We start from the raw sequence: 23,884 nt of genomic DNA, 5'->3' as shown, positions 1-23,884 counted from the left end.
CTCCCATCGGGGCAATACCCCAATTATTAATCAATCAACACCCCCTCCCCCCCAAAAAAACTCCAGCCCAAAATTTACGAGTAGTTTGAACTTCCTATTTGAAGGCATCTGCAGCTAAATCTAATGATCGAAATGAAACCAAATTTCGTATAAAGATTGTGGGAGGCATGAATTAAAAAAAGTAATATGAGAGGTTGCTGATAGGAGAGATTTTGGCACTGTTGTGATACACGCACTGGGATATTCACTGAATCTGGGTAGATTATGCAAATTTCTTAGTGCATACGAGACAGCAGCACTTCTCATTCCTTTTCAAAAGATGTGGGCAAACATTGAGTCAACAGTTTTTTTGATTGACTATTTATACATTTGTGTCCTACTTTGAGAATATTTTTCTCGTAAAGCTGCTTTACACTAGAGAGTCCATGCTGCTACACTCTTAGGGAATTTAGAAGGCTTCATAACATGCATAAAGGTTCAATTTCTATTGCAGCACTGAGAGGTATATGCAGACAGAGTGTGGAAATTTTGTTTTTGTTTTGTTTTATTTGATTATTGCAAAGCACTCAAAGGCGATCTGCCTAAGAAGAAAGATCCCTTTTTGGAGGGCTTTTTAAGGAAACCTGACTGATACATGTAACACACAGGGATTACAAAATGCTCACGCAGCGAGCCTGTTGGCCAAGATTTATTCTCCAGACCGAAGTAACAGTGTTTAGCAACTTTACTACTCAACTGCTGGTAGGCAAGAGTATGGAGAGACAGAACTGGTTACCATCGCCAGAATGTTTAAGAAATGAATTGCTATGGCTGAGGAGTAATTGTGTGGGCTGATATAATGTGCTATGTGTGGTCATGCTGTTAAGGTATGATTAAAGGTGAACCAACACATTATTTGGGATATCTAATAGTTTGGCTTCTCAGTGTATATCTGTATCCAAACATTTTTATACAGGAAAAACATTTTTCCTGAACTAGATAGACGAAACCTTTCTTGAGATTAAACTAATGAAACACACAGCAACTCATGGGAAAACAAAAGGCACAAGAGGGAGAAATAAAAATACAGTGCAGACCCTTGAACACTCAGCTTTTGGCATGTCAGGACAAAATCCTAACAACTGCAGTAAGCCACAACCAAAAGCATTTTGAAATTCGCTATACTCTGATATATTGCTGAGGACTTCTAACTAATATAGTCTTCTAACTGATCTTTTGATATAGTCTTAATCATATAAATGAGTTATATTCCAAACAACCCTTTGTACATTGATTATGTTTGTAAAATGTTACAAGGCTTCTATGCATATCATTTAATGATGCTCAGGAGATAAAAGTATAAACACTATCAAATAAGCAATTACAAATTTTAAAGCAAATAAATAATGCATTTTAAATGCAGTACTTTATGAAGAAAAATTATAAGTAAATAAATAATTTTGCTATACAGTGCATACCTTGGAATTATTTTGTTTGAGGGCATGTGTAGATGGGGTGAGTATGAGGCTGGTAGATCTTTATACAGGAGGAGGTGAGTAAATGTCTGAGTCAACCTCTGAAGACTTGTTTTGCAAGTGTGAAGCACATATATGATTGAGAAGGCTACAGGAGAAGTGGAAGGAGTTAGCATATTGGATGGGCCTGCAACTATGATTTCTGAAGTGAGTGTTTTAACAAAATAAGTGTCTAAACTTGCCTAAACAGAATTCTTTTTCTTTCATCATAAATAAGACAATAGAAATGTATGATGTCATGCACAACAGATTTTACTTAGAATATGGGTGTTTTATAAGTTTTCAAGTTTTTGTCTACAAAGTCATGCTCAGTGCCAAGATCTGTCATGCAATAATTGTTATTTCCCTGTGGCATTTTTGTTTTACGAGCAACACTAGCTTAACTTTTAAGTTTGAAATATTACTTAAGGGCTGTTTAAGATATTTTTATTGTTATTGATTGTTTTATTAATTGCTTTTATATGTTAATATACTTACATATTATCTGACTGACCATGAAACTTGCCAAATAGCACGATTGAGCACCAGTTATGGATACATGTGATGCTGCAATGCAGTCATAACACCTGTGCTTTCATTTGATTGATAAGCTACCTTTTGTATTTATGAACAAGGATATAAACTGTTATTGCTATATTTTTTTTTGCATTATAAAAATATCATTAAAGTTTGGAACCTGCCTTCTACTGAACAGCAAGCAGTGGAATATTTTCAATGTTATGGCATTGTACCACCAAATAAATATATTAATAGACGTGATATGGTACTTTATTTGAAAATGGATAAATGCAGTGCCAATGTGATATAAAAAATTATGACGAGAACAAACAACCTTCTGAGAGGAAACATGCCTTGAGGATTATAGAATCACATTTGTGACTGAACTGCAGTTAATTTGTAATGTTGCGCGCTTCCAACCTGCATGCAACAATAGTGGTGACTGCTAAGTACTGGAAAGTAGACCAAAGTCTTGAGAAGGGTTTAAATCCCTTTTTATTCAATTTTAGAAATTACAAATGAGTGCTCTTGACGCTCACAAACTACGCCGACCCGGCGGTAAAATAAAAATAAGAAACTAAGAAAAGAATAGTAACAAGTGACTAACTACGAGGCTCTCTAAACGTAACTAACCTCACTGCGTTCTAAGATACCGCTGATAATTCAGAAAACTTCTGAATATTACGTTGAACGAATAACAAACTGCCAAGGCAAGCACACAGGCCAAAACGTGTGGTTCTTCAATTTCTAACTAGCCACCTCCACGCTCGTGAAGCAAGAAAGCACACCTTCGAAGTCGGTTCCCTTCTATTTAACTCAGAATGCTTCCGCTGGCAATTTGAATCCTTGCGCGTTCTACTAAAATTTACATACTCTGGCATTGGCAATTCCAGGGGAAAGTAAGGCTTGACAGGAAAGATAGTTTAAACATAAAATAAATGTTAGTTAAAATAAATATAAACCCTACAAATTTATAGCTGATCGAGAAAATTAAGATCTGTTGAACGTTAAAAAGAACAGCTGGATAAGGCGGGCATCAGATTAATAGATTGGAAAAATTACATTCGAGGAGGTTATGCTCATAGCATTCCAAACAGATTTTCTAAAGTTGGAGGGCTCAACAAAGTAGTAGAAATTGATGAAAGTTTTCCTACAAAGACCAAAAATAAAGCAAGTCGTTTGTTTTACTATAGTGTCTGTTCAGTGGCTAATACAGAGAGACTGCCAAATATTTTATTGTAAGAAGTGCAGATGGAAGTGTGGCCAGAATTCCACAGGAATGAGTGAAACAACTTTGGGAGGATCTCTGCTAGCTTTCATGGTTCGATGCATCTAACTTTCATTGTCAACAGAATAATGCATAAGCATGTGTGCTTTTATATAAGCAAGTGCTTGCCACATATTTAATGCATAAACACCTGTGCTTGTATATAAGCAGGTGCTTGCCACATATTTCCATTGGTAAAAAACATGTTGTTTGCAGTTCTCAAATTTGTTTTGTGTTTCAGCTTGGTAAATGTGTGCGGTATGTGCAAAAAATTTTGGCTTTCATTTTGTTAACATTTTGATCTCGGGAACATTTTCCCTGTATTCATTAGTTAGTGGCAGGGTACTGTTGTATTATCCAGTGTTCTGTCTATTAAAAGGTGCTGGTATGTGCATTGTATATTACTTTCAGGTAAGCATGTTGGTATTTTTGAGTAATAAATATGATGAATGAATTAAGCATGTTGGTATTTTTGAGTAATAAATATGATGAATGAATTACAAAAATGAAAGGTAGTGCAAATAATAGACTGCATGTAGCATATATATTTATTTATTATTTTGAATATTTATATGTAGATATTGACGTAATTTTGCGTATGTAGAATCTTAATTTACTGGTATCATATCCGTCTAGTGACTGTACTTTGTGTAATGCTAATTATTGAAAACTGCCAGTGAATTAAATGAACAGTGTTCACCTTGAACTCGGTCTTCGATAAAAATTTAAAAAATATTTTTCTTACTTGATGTTAACATAGCTAACATGCATCTGTAATATGCATCATAAATCTGTAATTATTATTTTAACAGTTTTCCTTCAGTTTCAACCATTCATGGATAAGTGATCTGTAACAGTAAATATAATAAGGTATAATGCTCTAATGGTGCCATGTTTTTTTACTTCAAAGTTGGAACTGTCTTTAAAGTTTTTAAGTAATATGTTATTATAAATATTAATTTGAATAATTATTATATTTTGTTTCTCTATTTATTTTCAGGGACAATCTTCCCCACACTTTGAAATTTGATCCTGACTGGAATGTTGTGTTTGAAGCTATTAATAATGTAACTGAATTATTGATTTCTGCTTTTCCTGATGTTCCTGTGTTTCCTTCTATTGGAAATCATGATACATTCCCACCTAATGTTTTGCTACCAAATGAAACATCATATTCTATATATGATGGATATTTGAAGAAAGGTGGTTGGGATAAATTTTTGCCTAAAACTACATGGTTTACTTTCTTGAAAGGTATGTTTTTTTTTTCAGTATCTTTCAGTTTCTTATCTAAGCAATAAATTCCTTAACTAGTTTTGTGCAACACACTGTTGATTTATTCAAAATGTTATGCCTTTATATGTTGCTATTGAGTGAAATTGTAACACTAACAAGGTTATGAGTTATCAAATATATTTATGAGGCCAATGATAAATAGTGTAAGATAAATAATATTCATATGACAAATGATGTAAGGTAAAGAAGAATCAAGTGCCAAATACGTGCATTCAATGAATGGGCTAAACTCAATACTTTCTGTACGCATTTTTAATTGCTATAGCAGGTTGCATATGACAGTGTATTCATTGATAAAGATCGTGAATATTAGCTTATATTACATTATTCATGCAAATTTCAGCATGCATCCATGTTGCATCAGTAATAGCTGCAAGTACTGAAATGTAAGCCAACCTTTGCACAGTCATATCCCACATGGCATTTGGACTCTTCTGCTAATGAACATACACATTTATTCTCTCAGGTATATACAAAAAATGTCACTAGAGGGCTGTGATGCATAGGTGTAGTTAATGATGTAACATACAGCCCACATTGAAATCTAAATTTCAGTTTTATATTTATATTACAGCTCAACATTGATACAATTTACAAGGAAATATACTTTTTTAACGCATTAAATGGCAAAAATTCTGATCAAGCTTCATCATTCTAATTCGGGCGACTTTAATATTTGAGTATTTATGAGGTAAAGTGGGTATTTGAATAAAACTAGCTGTTGAATGGTGAAAGAAAGAAATGAAAATGATTGTTGTTGACACATAAATTCATTCATGCTATCTTTGGCATCAATTTTAATTTCTTCCTAAATAAATTCTTGTAAAATATGGTTAGTAATATCGACACCACATTTATTATCACTGCATATATCAGTATCCAAATCAGAGTCTGATAATATCATTCTTTTTATAAGTATCTTTCTGAAAAATCTCAGCTATTCCTCATAGCGACTATTTAAAATTTTGTAACTTCTAATAGGTTTCTTCTTCACTGCTGTGTAATTCACTAAAAATAACTTCCATTTTTCTTTTAGACAATACAAAAAACTAGGGCAGCAGTAAAGTTTCAAAAATTTAAAAAAAAAAAAAATTAACCATTTGTCACTACAGAAAATATATTTGGAAACAAAGAAATAATTTTTAAATCTTACATGCTTGCTTAGATGCTTAGGAAAGATTTTCAACTGAATGAATGTCCCGAATGTTCTAAACTCTTCCAGAAACAGTTGGCACATAGTTTAGCAGTGCTAATAGCCTGACGGAGATTTTTGTACAAACTAGCATAGCAGTCTATGTGTTAAACAGTAAGGAGATTAAGTGAATAAAAGTCAAATATATGTAAAAACAAACATATAAAGATGAAGATGTACTATTTACAATCTATGCAAAATGGAAATTCAATCATTCATTAGAAGCAAGTCAGAACTGAATAATCAGTAAGATCTATTGAAATTGGTACAAGGAGTGTACTATTTAGTATGCCCCCTATATCTGTGTTTACAGTCCTTCAGATGTAAGTCTGGCTCAGCCTACTGCATGTTTTAAATGGCATTTAAAAGATTTCGCCCCAGATTCCCATAGTCTACTGAAATTTGGATATCTCAGGGGAATAAACTTCGAACTAATTTTTTTCTGAATGTAGATAATTTGCTGGGATAACTCATTAGATTATGCAACCTCTTTATTTCTGAATTTGTGCCAATGAAGATACGAGCATTATCAGAACATAAACAAGAAAATTTCCTCATCTTGCAAAGAAAAGTTTTAAAGCTGGAATTAATGTGGCTGTAAATAGTAAATAAGTCTGCTAATAACTCTAAATGAATCGCCTTAGTAGTAATGCACACAAATACTGAAACATAATTTTTTTAAAATGTGCTGTTGTGTTCACGATTGTATTTAATCAAAATTGGGCCACAGAAGTTCATTCCTGAGTTAGAAATTGGAGGATTAGGGTTAACTCTCTCTGCTAGCAAGTTGGTCGAAAGTTGCTAAAAAATGTGAGTTTATTTTTAAAGCGTATTATACATTCATTTACAGATTTTCAAGCTAAATTTCTTCCTCCTATTGCCAAAATTTTTGCCTGATTGAAATATAACAACATTTGATAGCCTATGTGTAAATATCTCTTAACCCCTTAACTGCCGCGGGCACATATATACGCCTTGCTCAGCCGATGCGTTAACTTTGCGAATAATTTTAGGTGTAGCAGCGCAAAGCAAATGATAGCAGTTTGGAAGAACGTATATATATGCCTGGGACAGTTAACGCATCGGCTGAGCAAGGCGTATATATACGCCCGCGGCAGTTAAGGGGTTAAGGAGGGATTTAATAATTTTAGTAAGTTTGTGCCAAGAAGGCAAAAGCTTGGGATGTTTTTAATTTTGATCAGAGTCTGCATTTGATCCACCTACACAAAAGTTCTCATCAAAAAGGAATTCAAATTACTTGATTCACTATTCTTAATATCTTTGTTCCTTTTTAAATAAATTTCTTCAAAAAATTTATTCTTTTGTACTAATCTTATCAATATATCTGAAGCTTCTTTCAGTTCTTCTACACCACTGATTTTCAGAGTCACACAATGTCATTAAAAGGGGCACAGGCCAGGTGAGCAGTACTTCACTGCTCGTACCCACAGCACTAACTGCGTCACACTGCACTTGTGTCTTAGTTGGGCTAAAGAACGTGTATTTTAAGAACAAAAGCTTTGCCAAAGCAGGAGAGGTTGTGTCAGACCACAGAGGGAAACATGCACCTCCGAGTTAACTTTACAGGCCTGTCCATCCAGCCTTAGTATGTTTTTTATGCATGCGAACTGGCGAATAGCTGTCGAAGCAGATCCACTCTTAATACCTTTCTGTGCTTGTGCAAAATAGTAGTCAAGCTGGTGTCAAAGGTTACGTTTGTCAAGAGTTCAAAGTTCTGTGATACCGTTCTGTGTAAATTCTGGATGCACAAGTTACAGGTATTTATAACGCGAAAATGAACTGTCGACTTGTTATTTTTTCCCCTCATCGTGAGTTTGTCGAAAAATGTAAATACAGTGATGATTATATTAAATACAGTTTTGTTACTATAAAAAATGGCATTGACCAGCTGAAATGTGTTATTTATTGAACAATGATGCTGCAAGACCTTCTCATCTGGAGTGACATTTGTCAATAAAACATAACACATTAAAAGACAAGCTAAAGGAGTTTCTTACTGCAAAATGTTCAAATCTGAAATTCGATAATACTGGATCTTTTGCTCAGTCATCTGAAAAAGTGCTAGAAGCTTCGTATGAGTTATCCCTACTTATTGCAAAGGCCAAGAAAAGTGATATTGGAGAAACACTCGTCAAACCTTCTTTGTTGAAAGTAACTGATATTGTTCTTAGACTAGAAGGTAAACAAAAGCTTTCACAAATACTGTTTTCTGACAATGCTGTGAAACATTTCATTAATAATATATCCAAAGACATAAAAAACCAGTTAGTGCAGGTCATGAAAGAACCAAATTTCTTCGCAATACATTTGGACATAGGTATACATGTTGCAAAATGTTGTCAGGCTGACCATGTACCTCCCGAGACTAGGAAATCTGCCCTAGGGGTCAATTCCCGCTGGTTAAGAACTATTGCTTTAGATCATGTATGATGTTCTTCAATATCTGTACAATACGGGTTTTCATTTAATTATGTTTAGTATGTCACGCTGTCTTTTCATTTTTAGGAGTTACTGAGGCATCATCCAGTAGATGTGTATATCTGTTACCTTTTTCTGATGTAGCTTTTGATATGAGAAGAACAACATAAATTCTTTAGCACCCAAAAGTAGGGTGGCATTAGTAAATGCTGATTATAGTTAATAGAGGATAATGGATATGGCACATTTGAAAACCCATTGAAAATCTTTGAGATCATTATGAGTGTGAATAAAATAGAAGCTGAATTACATAAAGAATCTGATATGTAAATTTCATATGCTTCATTCCCTGAAATGCATATCACTGAAATTAACATGCATTTTGCTAAATATTATACAAGTGTTGCATTACAGCTTTTTAATGCAGTTGTATTCTATTTGGCTATTAAAAACAGTAGTATTTTGAAAACTATACAAAAGAAAAATAATGTTATATAAGTACTCATAAACTTTCGAAATAAAATGATTAATGTGAATAAATTATCTAATAGTCTGACCATAGCATAGAAAATATAATTTTAAAGGGATCCTCATATTTCATTTTAGGAGAGGGGGCGAAAATTTTTAAACCAGCCCATGCAAGACAGTAAGTGTGCAGGTTACAAGAAAACAATGTGGGGGAAAAAGAAAAGAAAAAAAAAGTAGAATATCTTTTTTGTTATTTAGTATCCAATTGGCAATATTTATTGACGGTATGGCTTAATTGAGAACATTGTGGTTGTTAATAACATTTGAGTGAGCTGTACCAAAAATATCTTAAAATTATTTTTATGTTATATTTAGAAAGAACTACTTGAAAAATAAGACAGAAAGAAGGAAGGAAAGAAAATGCATTCAAATGTAGGAGAATGTGTGAGTTGTTTGTAATGAATCTGATCTGTAAATGAAATTTTAATTGAGAGTATCAGGATGAAAATATAATCTACTGGATTTATCTGGCTTTCACCTTGATCTTATTTAAAGAAGGCTATACTGCAATTTTGTATGATGCTTAAAAGAAAAATCATTTCTAACCAGTTCAGTTTCTTAGCAAGAAAATTTTTTTCTTGACGAAAAAACATGAAATTTGTAAAGATGCTGTCATATTTTAAATGTATCAGCCTGAATGATTATGGAATTTATTTTAAATTTCTGTTACTAAGCAGTTAAACATGGGAAATGAGACAAGCAGTTTTATAAAATAAGATCAGTCATATGCATAGATAAGATTAACTTTCTTTTCTAGGTGGGTTTTACAGCAGATTGGTGAGACCTAGCCTGAGGATAATAAGTCTGAATACTATTTTATGGTATACCTCAAATAATATCACATCTGGTTTAATTGATCCGGCTTATCAGTTTGAATGGCTTGAAATGGTACTTAAAAATTCATCAAAATTCTCTGAAAAAGTAAGTATTTGTATATGTAGATTTCTATTTTTGAGTTCTTTTAATAGGAAGAAGGATTTTATAAAAAAATTGCTATAGGAACTCTAACATTTTTTATTAAAGGGATATCAGTGGTGTTGAAGTAATAAAACTACAGAATTTTGCTATCATCGTATATTTTTTCTTTGTAATAAGTTCATTTGCAAAATTTAAAATAAGGGAAACTCAAGCTTATTATTGTTAGGAGACATTAAATGAATTGAATTATCACAATATTAAATTGTAAATTTTTTGATACAGTCGTTAATAAAACCATGAGTGCAAAAAGTCATTTCTAAATCTATGATAATTTTGTTAATATGGATAAGCCTTTTTCATTTATTTGTTGTTGTGGCTTGTGTACTGCTGTTTTTAAGTATAATTTAAGAAACAGAATCATATATTTATTGCATTTAAAGTGAGCTGAAGCATATTAAAATTCTTAATGTTAAGGATAATAGTGTACTCTAATTTTTCATAACTCATCTGAAAATGTACAGTAATTAGATGCCAAAATGTAAATATCAGCTTTCTTCATGGTTGGCTTTTCTTTCAAGAATTCACATCTCTGTAGTTTTTCTAAGTATGATTTAATTCTTATATTGTACAGTAGAAGACAAAAGAATCTGCTGATCTAAAATTCGCCAACACCAAAAATTTGCATTGTTTCTCAAATTGGAACAGTCAAATTAATAAAACTTAAAAATGCAGAATTTTGAATAAAAAAAGTTGTGTTACTTTTCTGTTCTGGAATGCCACTTAGCGCCACATTGATGCGAAATCCAACTAGATGGTAGCAACCGCAATGGTACATAAAGCTTCTTGAAAAGGATAATTAGAATAAATTATGGAAATCTTCAAGAAGAAAAAACCACAATCATATAATATATTGCAATGTTTAATGTGTGCAGTGCTAAATGATGCTGAATTTGTGCAATTTTTTTAAACAAAAACAAATTACTGTGTACATGGGGAGGATAACAGTTTCATTCTTTCTGTGTAATTATTTATCTGTTTTCACTTAAAAGAATCAGAAAATTGCAAAAATTTGTCATAGTGCACAGCTTTGACATTGTGCACATTGAACATTACATATGTTATGTGATATGTTTTTGTTATTACTAGTTCACTGTTACTGTTATTACAAGTTACTAAAATTACTGCTGTTATTACAGGCTCATATTTCGCAGCTGCCAATTCACCCACTTAAGCAACTGAAAATCTAGGAGGAAACAATTCCTGGAATGAAGCTCATCATTCACTTTTCTCTCTTATTCACAATGTCATGCGATGTAAATAGACTATGGCATGCCTTGATACATGTACTGTGTGGCCATATTCACATAGTGGGGAATTTTTAGGTTGTAGCATTCAATTAAAGGTTAAGCAAAGCATTGCTCTTATGTACAATGATAAAAATCTTACAAAATGATGAAAGATGAATGAATATTTCAAAATGACAATACCGTAGATTGAATGACAAATTTGGCTGAACTTAATGACTACTATCAAACGACTGAGGATATTCTTTTCCTTCTCATCTACAGTATTTTAAATGTAGTGAAAAAAAATCTAATCACGGTGATGATATAAAAACACTGAAAAGGTGCAATTTGAAGGAGAATGATACTCGAAATCTTTATTTATGAAACATATTTATTATACCATACTGAAATCATTAGAATAACAGAGCTGCATGACCAATCAGGGAATAATGACGTACGCAAAAGATGATAATTAAATCAAAAATGGTGTTATGCTAGCTAACAGGAAGAATATAAATCAAAACTGAAGGTGGGGGGGGAAGGCAATGCAGTGAAATAACATAAAACTAGAATAATAATATAACTCTTAATTAATTTTGTAGCATACTGCATGACAAGAATTAACAGTTTTAATTTTGAAATTTCCGAGCTCTTGATTTTATATACTATATTGTAGGAACATGTTCTCTTTGGTAACCTCTACTAGATCCTGGCATCTTCTTGCTCAGGCATAAGAAAACCAGCACAGAAGAAGGGTAAAAAATAACCCTTTATTATTATTTTTCAAACTCTGATCAGAAAAGGCAGGTACTTCGGGCTTGCAATAATACTAAGAACTTGTGGTGGAACTTAAGAATTGTTACACAGTAAATTAAAAACTAAAGAGTAGTGCTGGACTAACACTTTGAGTTAAGGTTAACTAGGCAGACTCAACAACCTACCAGTGTGATAAATATTTAAATGGCCCAAAAGACATATCATCAACTCTGCTTAGCAAGGACAGACTCATAACATGCCCTGGCTGACGAAGACACACTCTCAATAAACTCAAAGATTCACCCATTTAAATACTTACTTCACTCAACTTTAAATTTTCATCCTGATGAGGAAATGCGAGGGCAAGTTGAGCAGTTAGGAAAAGATAACAAAAGTTTGAATAATTGGTTAATTGAACTAAGAGAAACCCTACATCTTCCCTCGCCTAGAATTTAACTATTGCATAACAAGGCTTTAAAAGCCGGGATAAGGTATTTAAATTCTAAACCTAAGTGTGAGTCAACCTTTACAATCGACATCTTGACTTTCTAAATTAAAATTTTACAGACGACAAATGGGACATATCCATACAATTCTTCTTTAAATTTTCTTGTTCTGTCTCCTTCGAGATACCTATTTTTATTTATCATGGCTGACAAGCCTAATGGCAAAGGATAAAATTAAAAAATTAAAGTCTATTAAGAAATGAAAAGTTTATGTAAATTTGTAGCTCTTAATCAGGAGCTGACCATAATTTCCATGATCTATTACTTTTTTGAATTTATTTTTGAAAGAATTGAGGGTGATGGAAATTAATTTAGACAATTTTTGTAAATAAAAATTAAATTTTATTCTAGAAACAATTTTGCCCAAAGTAGTAAGAACAAATAATGTGAAATGTAATTACTAAAACAAAAATTTGAAAAAAAAAAAAAAAAAAAAAAAAAAAAAAACAGCATTAATGTTCAAAGGCTGGGAAAATTATGGAAAACCAGAGGAAAACATATTTATAGATAAAAACGTGCACTTCTTTGAATTGTATTTGAAATAAAAGAGTTTTATTTAATTATAAAAGTTATAAAAAAATGCCAAAAATAAAACAGTCAGCGTGGTGGCAGTTGAGAAAACAAAGATGTTTTGCTAAGCCAAAGTTTTAGCAATGCAGTTAAAAGCAAAATCAGCATTATAAATTTTAAAGCACTGCTAAAAGCTTAATTTAGATCAAGGTAATAATTTGAAGAAGAAAAATTGTTTTGGCAAAAAAGCACATGCCAATCACAAAAAACCATATAACAAAAATTCTAGCACATTTTGTTAATGTCTTTTTGTGAATTAAAATTCTTAAATGTTGTATCCTATGCAGTGATGCACAGATGATTCGACACTTATTAATTATATTATGGTCAGAGACTACTGAAACCTATGCGAAGAAATAAAAATAAACTAAAGAAATATGCTGGAAGTAACAGAATCTAAGCAAAATATATGTCAAAAGTAAAATCTGTGTTTGATAAAAATAAGAATTAAAAATTTTTTTTCCCTCACTAGTGACACGAATAATTAAAAACTGGTACACTAATGTTACATGTGGCTAATTTACTTTCTATAAGAAAGTAGTTACTTGATAAAATCATAATTAATATAAGGATGAATAAGAAATTGTCTCCTTAGCAGTGGGATTAAAGTTATCTGAGAAAGAAAAAAACCATAAATTAACATTGGTTTGGACGAGTACACAGTTTAAGACTTTAAACATAAAACATGTCATTACATCAAAAATAATTTTAAGAAAATGGTGATTTAGGCTTAAGAATATGCTATAATTTCAAGAAATAGGTGCTCTAAATATAGTAGTAGTAACGATTTATGTTTATTCTAAATTTATTTAAGTGACTACTGCTTTATAGGAAAATAATTGCTGCACAGTCTTTGCATACTCCCAGACAATGCTTAGTAGAGGAAAAAAATGAACATATTTAATTCTTATCAAGCTCTGATTTTTTCACTTTTGGCACATATTTCATTTATATTTCGTAACTTTGGCCATATGGGATTGGTTTATTATTATTATTATTTTTTTTTTCTGTTTGTGTTTTCCTCACTTAGGTTTGGTAGCCTCTATGCATAATGTAATTAATATATCTGGCTGGGCATACAGTCTTGCGTGAAGTACAGCTTTTGAGAATTTTCATCTTATTAATTTTCATTATTTTTGTCTGTATACACAGTGTCCACAAAGGTCCTTAACTGGCCTGTATTTTGTAACCATTTGTAGTAGATTTCGAGAGACAGAAATATTTTAAAGTATACAAATGTTAGTGTTTTGGTGAAGTTAAAAAAAATAATTTTGCAAGTTTATGAAATCTAACATTTTAAACCATTCTTTGGTCCCTGTTCTTATATTAAAAACAATTTTGTACTCATTCTAAAAAATAAAATGCAAAATATTGGATGCTTGTATGAAAAAATTCACCAAGATATTTAAAATTTTGCAATTTTTGATGCCATTTTCAGCTTTTCATCAGAGGTTGGCTATTAAATAAATTAGAATAATTCAAGATTGATTTTCTCCTCAAATATCATTGAATGATATTCTTTTGTGATTTACCACTGTGTAATATCTTTTAGTTTATAATTTTGTTTCAGTTGCCTAAAGAATTTTTTCAAATGCTATAAATGCATTATTAATATTGCACGAAGGCTGTTTATGTTAGAAGAATAATCTAAGAATCACCCAAAAAGTTCAAAACGCTAGAAAGATTTTTAATTTATAAAAATAATGTTGCATGTTATGTATGTGTCTGCCACTGTTTTCTAGAACATGATTTCAGTAAAATTTTGTGGGTAAGATCTCCTTTTTGAACATAATTATATCCATCAATACTTTTCAGTATATACTCTGTATAGAAATAACTGTGTAATATATTTTATTTTTAATTATCTGCTGATACAGACATTTTATGCTTCAATTTGTGTGCAGCCTCTAATTATAATTTCTAAATGATTTAAAACTAAATGTGTTAGATTTTTAAAATACAAGATGCACTTTTTATTTTTTTTTAATAAAGAGCATAAAATTTTCTTAAATATGAATAGAAGGACTGGAGGAATGTACAAAAAGTTAGACTTTGTAATTTTTACATACACACACACACACACACACACACAAAAAAAATGTTAAAACAAAAATATTTGCATCATTTTAAACATTTTTGTAACTGGAAGTATATGTCTATGACCAACAATCCAACAAATCAAAATGAACAACAAACAACCATGACCAACAAATTCGGGTAAGGACTTTGTGGACATGATGTGTGTGTCTGTGTATACTCATATATGCATTTGTTCCAAAAAGCATAAAGGAAGTATGTAGTAATTAGTATGTAGATGGATGACCCTTATCCATTTCTAATGGATAATTTATAAGAACTGGAAGTGCCATTCAACTGTCTTTGGATATTAAATATTTCTATTTAATGCTTATATAAGCATGTTTAATGTCTACAACTCCAAAGCAGTTTCATTCTTTCCTTGTATACAATGATCTGTTTTTGCTTAAAAGACATCACAGAATTACATGAGTTCATCATTGGGCACATTAAATACATATATTATATTCATTGTACAAGAGTGAACAGTTTCTTATAAGAAAAAGATTACTAATCATCAAATAAATTATACTAATCATCAAATAAATTTAAGTCCTTTGAAATAATCACCAAGGGAGTCTATATAATTTTCCCAACATTTCTTCAGGTCATCAAAACATTATTTATAAGTGTTGGAACTAACCATTCATACATGCAACATTTGATTTAATATCTGATGCATTTTCAAACCTCTGTCCTTCCATCTTAAGCTCTGAAAAAAGAAAAAAAATCAGATGGTGATAAGTCGGGAGAATATGGTTGGTGATTTATCACTGCATTTAAATGCTTAATAGATATTGTTTTACAGAAAATGCTGAATAGACATATAATGTAAAAGAATCATTACCTAGTATAAAGAATTTTCTTCTAACCTTAATTGAGTACCGTAATTGAAGATACACCTTTTAGTAAAAATACTGATTAATTGATTTAGTTTCAGGAACAAATTCATGGTGAATTAATCTAGAAATGCAGTCATGTACTTAGTCTTTGATTTTGACATCCACACTTTTTCTGGGGGGTGGGATGTATGAGAGAAGATGATTCTTTCCAGTGTGCATTTTTTTTTTTTGTTTTTGTTTTTTGTTCCTAGGTCATACTGGACATACCAGGCATCATCATCTGCATTTATTCTCATACATTTATTCTCATATATATATTTTTTAATTTTATCATTTGGTCTTTTAATTTATGGGTGAACTGTGTATGCAGAATAGCTGTTCTGCTCATGAAGTTTGATGTATCATTAGGGTTAACATCTGGTAATTAAATTTCTCACCAATATTTAAGTTTACCACTAAGAAATACCCTAAAATGTATATTGCTTTATCCTTTTAATAGTTTATGTGTACCAGAATGTCAGTTGTGTTTTAGTAATTTATCTTAAGTGGTTTTTTTTCCTGTTATAATTTATATATATAAACTAGATCATCACATACATTTGGTCTTTTGGTACTCTTGTTCATGGTCATATGCACTTGATCTTTGCAACATACAACGGGTCACATTTAACTACAAATGAATAAAAAAGTAATGAAATGAATTTGACATAAAAATAACTGTTCATATGAGTATGATAACTAGCATTTTCAGACAACATGACCAAATTTGCAGTGATTTTATACTGTAAACAAAGTTCTTGTTGTGGCCACATGCTGGCTTTTCCAAAGTTGCACATTTGAGATATTTGTGTTTCATTGTCAAAAATGTAATTTAGGAACTCTTTTTTTAGGGGGGGGTGACAGGTGTCCTTTTTTTTTTTTCTGTTCTAAATCCAAAATACAATTACTGTAGCATTATAAGGCAACTTGCACAAATTTGCAATGATTTTACCGTATGAATAAGGTTTTGTTTTTGGCCGCGTGCTGGCTTTTCCAAAGTTTCAAATTTGAGATATTTATGTTCCATGAACAAAATTACTGTATTTGACGGCATATAAGACGCACTTTTTTTCCTAAATTTGGTCTCAAAAAAGTTACCTGCGTCTTATACGTGAAGGATACAGGATAACTTTCAACACTGAATGTTATTTTTAGCCCGGATAAAGGTCTAGACACACATAACTTTTTCTACATCTGCCATAATTATTTTGTGCATGCGTGAAATATCTGTCGCCAAAAAGCACCAAAGCTTGAAGCTGATGTCAAAGTTCGAACAGGTTCGACGGTCACATTACGTCTATGGAGCCTTTCCTTCTTTACGTAGACTTTCTTTGACTCAGCCGACACACGTGTCGGTTTCAATGCTACTCTATATAAATGTGTCGGTATCGGTGCTTAAAACTATTTGTTTAAAAAAAATACCCTGCAATATATTACTACAGGAGACAAGAGATTAAGCTATACAATTCAGTATAAACTAGGAGTGTTTAAACTACGCCAAAGTGCATGGAAACAGAGCAGCAGCAAGGCATTTCGGTCCACCACCTACCAAAAAAATGATACATACTTGGTAACTGGAGGAAGATCAACTGAAGACTGCTAAAAAACAAAAACATAACCTTCGAAGCCCAGCTCCATCTTGGCCTGAACTTGAAAATGCCTTAAAAATGTGGATGCTAGATAAGAGAAAATCTGGCATAAGCGTTTAAACCAAAATGATAATCAATGAGGCCAAAGGATTTGCAGAAAAACATGGAAATCAGAACTTTTCAGGATCTGAGGGCTGGTGCTACAGGTTCATGAAAAGGCAAGGCTTATCAATGCGCACAAAAACAACTATTGCACAGAAAATGCCAGCAGATTATGAAGAAAAAATACTAGCATTTCATAGGTTTGTTATAAATGCATGCAAGAAAACATCTTTTGAGCTTGGTCAAATAGGAAATATGGATGAAAGAGAAAGAAACCACATTTGAAGTTAGCACGGACTATTGAAACTTTTTTTCCTTGTGTGTGGCCTTCTAAATAAAGGTGTGTCTTACATGCCGTCAAATACGGTAATTTTAATCTGAGAACTTTTTTTTGGTGACAGGTGAATATTTTTTCTATTATAAATCCAAAATGCGACTGTAGCATTATCAAGCAACACTAACATGCCACAGTCTCGCACAGTCTGTAAACTCAGTCACTTCCAAGCATATGTATGGTGCATTAATTAAACTATAATGAATGAGCATAAAATGTCTACTAACAGGAAAATGCCTTCATCTACTGTTACAGAAAGAAGGCAAGAAAAATGATTCGTTTAGAATGTAAAATGAAAGTTATCCAGCAGTATGAAGGCACAAAGAAAGTAAGTAAGTATGACAGCATGTGATTTGAAGTTATCACATTTTACGGTATCAATAATTCTTAACCCGGCGGAAGGCACATCAAGAAAAGTTACTAGAGTGGGCGCGTGGGGTATCACATACCCCAATATTTAAAATACGGTAAAAGTAATTTCATTTAATTGTATAGCTTTATTTTCTTTTATAACACATGAATAATACTTGGGTTACAAGAAATTAATTTCCAAAATAAGCTTATAGACAGTTAAAATTAAGATAAATGAAAATAATAATAAAATAAAAATAATTTCTTTGGTCTTATTGCATCTCTAATACACAATCCTTATTTGATCTGTTTACACTTTGAATAAAATACATTCATGTGTTTCTTGGCACAGAAAGTTCTCATTTTAAACATTGCATTTGCGTTCTTCTGTCCCTGGCTCGATGGAAAAAAAATCATCATATCTTTTATACTTAGTTGTTTTGAATTTCATATATTCGTCTGAATTATTCATCGAAACTTCTGCTCTTCTTTTACATGCAGTACGTAAGTCTCTCGATAAAGTATAAATCTCTGATCGTTGTTCAGTACTTTTTTTTTTAGTAATTGTAATGCTATGTCCCTCAAAAATAGACATCTGCTGGTGACATCTGGTCGGTGGAGTAGCAGTTGAAAGTATTATAATTCAGAAATCATTTGCAGCAACCTTTAGTGCAGAAAATAAAATTAGCATTGCCCACCTCCTTTTTATTCGGGCAGTTGAAAAACTTGCTGCTATTTCATCCACAGTGTCCACTGCACCCTTAGTCATACTATAAAAATATATAATTTCTGGCGTTTTCTTTTTTCCAGTAGTATCATCTATAGCATCATTGCTATGTAATGTTGAAAGCATTAGAACAGTTTTTCCTTTTTTTAGGAACATAAGAAATTTTAAATAATAACACATAAGAAACATAAGAAATGTTTTATTTATTTTTTTTTTTTTCAAAACCCAAACAGTGTAGAAAATATTCCTATCTTCATTTTCAGTTTCCGAAATGCAATGTTCATCACTTTCAACTATTTCTAATAATTCTCACAGTAATTTCATCTGCAATTCCATCTCCATTTGCCATAATAAGATCAGAAATCTTTAAAAATATAATTTCAAACATTTTGAAACCATTTACGAGTGGAAATATTTACTGTTTCACTCTAGAAATAAATTTCTCAAATAAATATTCAGTCACAAAAGCACTTACGCGGACAGGCGCGTGGGGTGTGTTATAACCCAGTTGCAACCGAAAAGCGGTTCTGAAAGACAAACACTGCTAGAAACTCAGCTACTGAATGCAGCACAGAATTTCAGTTTCACAAGTTACGAATATTCCATTTTTTTGTAGAGGTGGGGTATGATACACCCCATGCGCTTTCCCGCGGGTTAAAGACAAGGAAGGAATTCAAGAATCTGTTAACAGTGTTGTCAACTCTCCTGATTTACGACCGTTCTCCCGCCAACCCAATTTTCAATAGATTTCTCCCGACTTTTTCTTATTCGTAAAATTTCTCATGATTTTTATGTATCTTGTCTTAATACTTTGTTGTTTGCCCCAAAAATGTGATTCTGGGCATCGCTTGGTTTTTCTCTAGATTATATCAGAAAGAAAACCAAATCCGTTTCATCAGTGAGAAATTATGCCATGTTTCTGCTTTGTGAGTGAGACCACATGTGTTCGAAAATGTTGTGTTCCGGTTCTCCAATCAGCATCGAGCGCCACTGTGTCTCATCTGGCGTATATTAGGCAATGAGCACAAACTCAAGGCTGTTAATTCGTTCATCTTATTGTTGACTGGTGTGAATTCACATGGTTTCAAGAAATAGTTTAAGAAATTATGATCTTTTGTTTTAGTTATGTCTGCGAAAAAGGTAAAATACTCATATACTTTTCAAAAATCAAATAGAGATGACTTTCCTTCTATTATTTCCTCAAGAAAATGTAATACATTTGCGATGTGTACTGTTTGTCATTGCGATTTTTCGATTTCGCATGTTGGAAGGGCTGATGTTATCAAACGTGTGTACACAAAAACACAATGACGACATGAATTGTATTGGGAAAAAAATAGATTTAACTGTGGAAACAAAGGACCAAAAAGTTAATGCCAAATACCTGTTCTATGCCTTTTTACTTAAGCACAACCTGTCACTGAATGCATTTGATCAGGCTGCAGCTTTATCTAGAAAAATGTTTCCTGATAGCGAAATTGCTAAGAAATATTCAAGTGCAAGAACCAAAATGGCTGCAATTGTTAAAGAAATGGGTATGAAAAATAAATCTTCAGTTATTAACTGCATTAAAACTGTTCCATTTTGCTTCTGTGCGGATGGAAGCAATAATACCGATTCAAAATTGTATCCAATTATTGTTTTTTTTTTTTTTATTTTTTTTTAATTAATTAATTTATTTATTTTTAAATCCAGGTCTTCAGAAATTGATTGTAGCTTATTTTTTTTTTCCCACTTTAGAAGGACCTTCAACAGGCTTTAATATAGCACAGCTACTTATTAAAACTTTGAAAGAAAATGCAATTTCTGTGGATAACTGCTTAGCACGTGGTGTTGATATTGCACCAGCAATGGTAGATTTGAAGACTGGTGTTGCAGGTATCTTAAAAAAGGAAGCTTCAGATTTGCAAATTATGAGGTACATCTGTCACCTCTTAAATTTAGCAGCTGAAAAAGGAGCAGCTTCTTTACCAATAAGTGAGCACGAACACATTGTTGGTATTTATTATCTTGAAAGGAGTTCTAAGGAAGGAAAAATTGAAACAGTTCCAACAGCTGCATAATAATGAAATAAGGAATAATTTTGAAACTTGTATGTACACGCTGGCTGTCTTTAAAGAAATGTTTATCTAGAATCCTTGATCAATTGAAACCACTTCTTGGATTTTTTAAAGAAGTAAATGCTTCTAGAGTAAAGATGAAACGTTATATTGAAAGTTATCAAATATCTGACATAAATGGAGATGTAGTTACTATTTCAACTGTTAAAAGATTTGAGAAAAATAAAGACATTTCTGCACCAGTGAGGAATTTAATTGGGAGTTCTCAAAATAATACTACAAAATATAAGCGTAAAGCTGATAGAATTTTCTCTCAAAATAAAATTTAAAAAAAAAAAAAAAAAAAAAAAAAAAAAAAAAAAAACAATAGTGGAAACGTTTTCTGATTACTGGAAGTTTATCTTGTGAACAACAAATATTTATGTTTTTGTCTTTGGACCTTCACAAAGGTTTCTGCTTTTTTGTACAGTTCATTTTGCCATCATTTGATGTTCTTAACGCAGTTCTACAAAGCAGAATTCCATCAATTTATGTTTTGCAGTCAATGATTTCTGATCTGGTTAAAGACATTTTATCCAAGTTTGTAAAACCAGTCATTGTTTTGTCTTCATTTTCTGTATTTGATGTGATTTATGGTGAAAAATATCAGAAGAAAGATGAAGATTTTTTTAATTAGAGATTTTTTAAATTAGGGGCTGCAACTAAAAGAGTAGTGGAAGACAAAAATGCATTTTATATCCATGTTAGAAGCTACTTCTGCCAAATACATGATTACATACTACATAAATTTCCAATCAACAATGAAGTGATTTTACATGCTAAAGTTACAGATGTTTTGCTCTAGCAAATGCATTTTTTTAATTTCATTTTTTTTTTTTTTTTTAAAAAAAACCTTTATTAAAAAAAAAAAAAAAAGTTTCCTTCATTTAGTCATAAAAGGTGATGATATTGATGTTGCAACTTCTAAATTGTAGTCACAGTTTTGCAGTTTACAATTAGAAAACTTGAATAAAGTTATAAAACAAGCTAGGATTGACACCCATTGAAGTTTCATTGGAAAACTGAAAGGTGTTCATGGGATTCTAAAGTATAGTGAACTGTCTAAAATAATGCTGGCCATTCTGACAATTCCCCACAGTAATACAGAGTGCGACATGATTTTCAGTGTTGCTGTGACAGTTAATGACACAGTAGAAATAATAGTAAGTAAGAAATGACACATTAGAAATGGCACATCAGGAGTAATGACACATTAGAAAAATTTTATTACCGAAAGCAGGCATATGTGACAAATGCTGTGAACAAAATTATGAAGTTTCTTTCTTAATGAAAGCAATATCTGCCACTGTTCGTAGCATTTCTATGAAAACTGATTAAAGTATAATTTTGTTGTTAAAAGATGCAAAAATGTTTTCTTAAACGTAAGTATTTTTTTGTACTGTTTGCATTTTAGAAATAGTAACTGAACTTTCAGATATTTATTTAAAAAAAAATATCATTTAAAAGTCTTTTTATCGTTGACAAAAAATCTCCTGAATTTTAAGTGTCTTAGGTTGGCAAGTATGTGTTAAGAGTTCTGCTTCTATGAAATCTACAGATACAACGCATCAACGACAATAAATTTGCCTGTATAATTTTTGATGGGATTCCCCCCCTTAATGCCAGTAGATTTCTTGAAAATTTCATGTGGCATCTGAAATGAAATTTGGTATGGAAATCTTGATATGTATTATGGCGATTGGAGGAGTTAAAGCAACAGGAATCAGTATAATATTTATAAATTTGCAGGACTAAAATAAGAGTAACATTCATAAATTTGTCAGGCTATTTCGAAGGTTTACTAAACATAGAAACTGCTTCTTCAGCTGCAGAAGTACAAATTACAAAAGAGAAGCCAATAAGAATGACATAAGGTGAGGAGAATGAAAGGAAGGAAGTCAAGCTACTGGCACCATCTATTGATGAAAAATTAAAGCAACTATGAAATAAATTCTTTAAAAGCTGAGGGTAAAGATGGATTGGAGATGAGGTCATTAACTAGAACTGAAACATGTTTATAAATTGAAATGCCTCTACAAAAGATGTTTTTTGACTAATTTTGGCTGCAGGAAAATGGAAAATGTGATTTTTTTTTAGGCTCAGTGATGGGCAATAGATGATTTATATATTTCTTTTTTCCTAACATATGCCTCATGTTCCTTTGCATGAAATTGTAAGGCTGTCTTAGTTCGGCCAATGTAAATTAAACCACACTTGCAAGGAATTGTGTGCATATCCCAGGAGCTAATATTTGGGATGGAGTCCTAAATATGGAACTACGAATTTTACTGATAGAAGAGAAAACGGCTTTAAAGTTGAATTTCTGTAAAATATATGCAGTTTTATAGCTAATAGATGGAAAGAAAGGAATGGCAATAAAATTCTTATAATCTAAAATGAGAGGATGCTTTTTGATATTTTCAGATTTTTTTAACCACTTGGTAAATAATGTTAGGCAAAAAGGCCTTTGTCAACAGTAACTGCTTTTTAGTTATTTAGATCTTTATAGAGAGCTAATTTGGAGGAAAAACTTGAAAGTGCTCGGAGAATGAAGGAATATAGCTACTGTGTAGTTGAATGACATGATTTGATGTCTAGCAGAGAGCAAACAAATTATGGTTCATGGTAAATAGTGTAATGTTGCATGTGACCAAGATGTTGAGATATGGAAAATAATTTGATGTTTCATGTTCAAAAGTGAACTGAATAGCAAGATTAGTGGAATTCTTCATTGAAAGATTAAATCATTTTAGTTTCTGTCAAATAAGGTAAAGGTATTGTCCATATAGTGGAATGACACAGGAAAGTTTAAAATTTCAAATAATTTTGATCTGGAGTAATGCATGAAAATATTAGCTTGGATCTATGAGGGCTTCCATTGCTAATCCCTCAGTCTAGTTGTAATACCTGTATTGAAAAACAAAATGCTTGTTTCTGACAGAGCTGAATAAGATA

The 23,884-nt window shown here is 31.8% G+C and overlaps 1 protein-coding gene across 1 annotated transcript in view; it reads left to right on the top strand.

The window, feature by feature from the left end:
* Positions 1 to 23,884, top strand: part of LOC118195867 (acid sphingomyelinase-like phosphodiesterase 3b) — a 97,436-nt gene that overhangs the window by 28,642 nt on the left and 44,910 nt on the right. The window contains exons 3-4 of the mRNA XM_085808328.1: positions 4,280 to 4,533; positions 9,492 to 9,655. Coding sequence (XP_085664454.1) covers positions 4,280 to 4,533; positions 9,492 to 9,655 — 418 coding nt within the window. The remainder of the gene's footprint in view (positions 1 to 4,279; positions 4,534 to 9,491; positions 9,656 to 23,884) is intronic.

This window comes from Stegodyphus dumicola, chromosome X1, assembly GCF_044657685.1.
Source record: "Stegodyphus dumicola isolate Sdum_Otavi_A_Nest chromosome X1, ASM4465768v1".
Classification (NCBI taxonomy): domain Eukaryota; kingdom Metazoa; phylum Arthropoda; class Arachnida; order Araneae; family Eresidae; genus Stegodyphus; species Stegodyphus dumicola.
The sequence above is the reverse complement of the archived record's forward strand: the minus strand, read 5'-3'. Positions and strand labels throughout refer to the sequence as shown.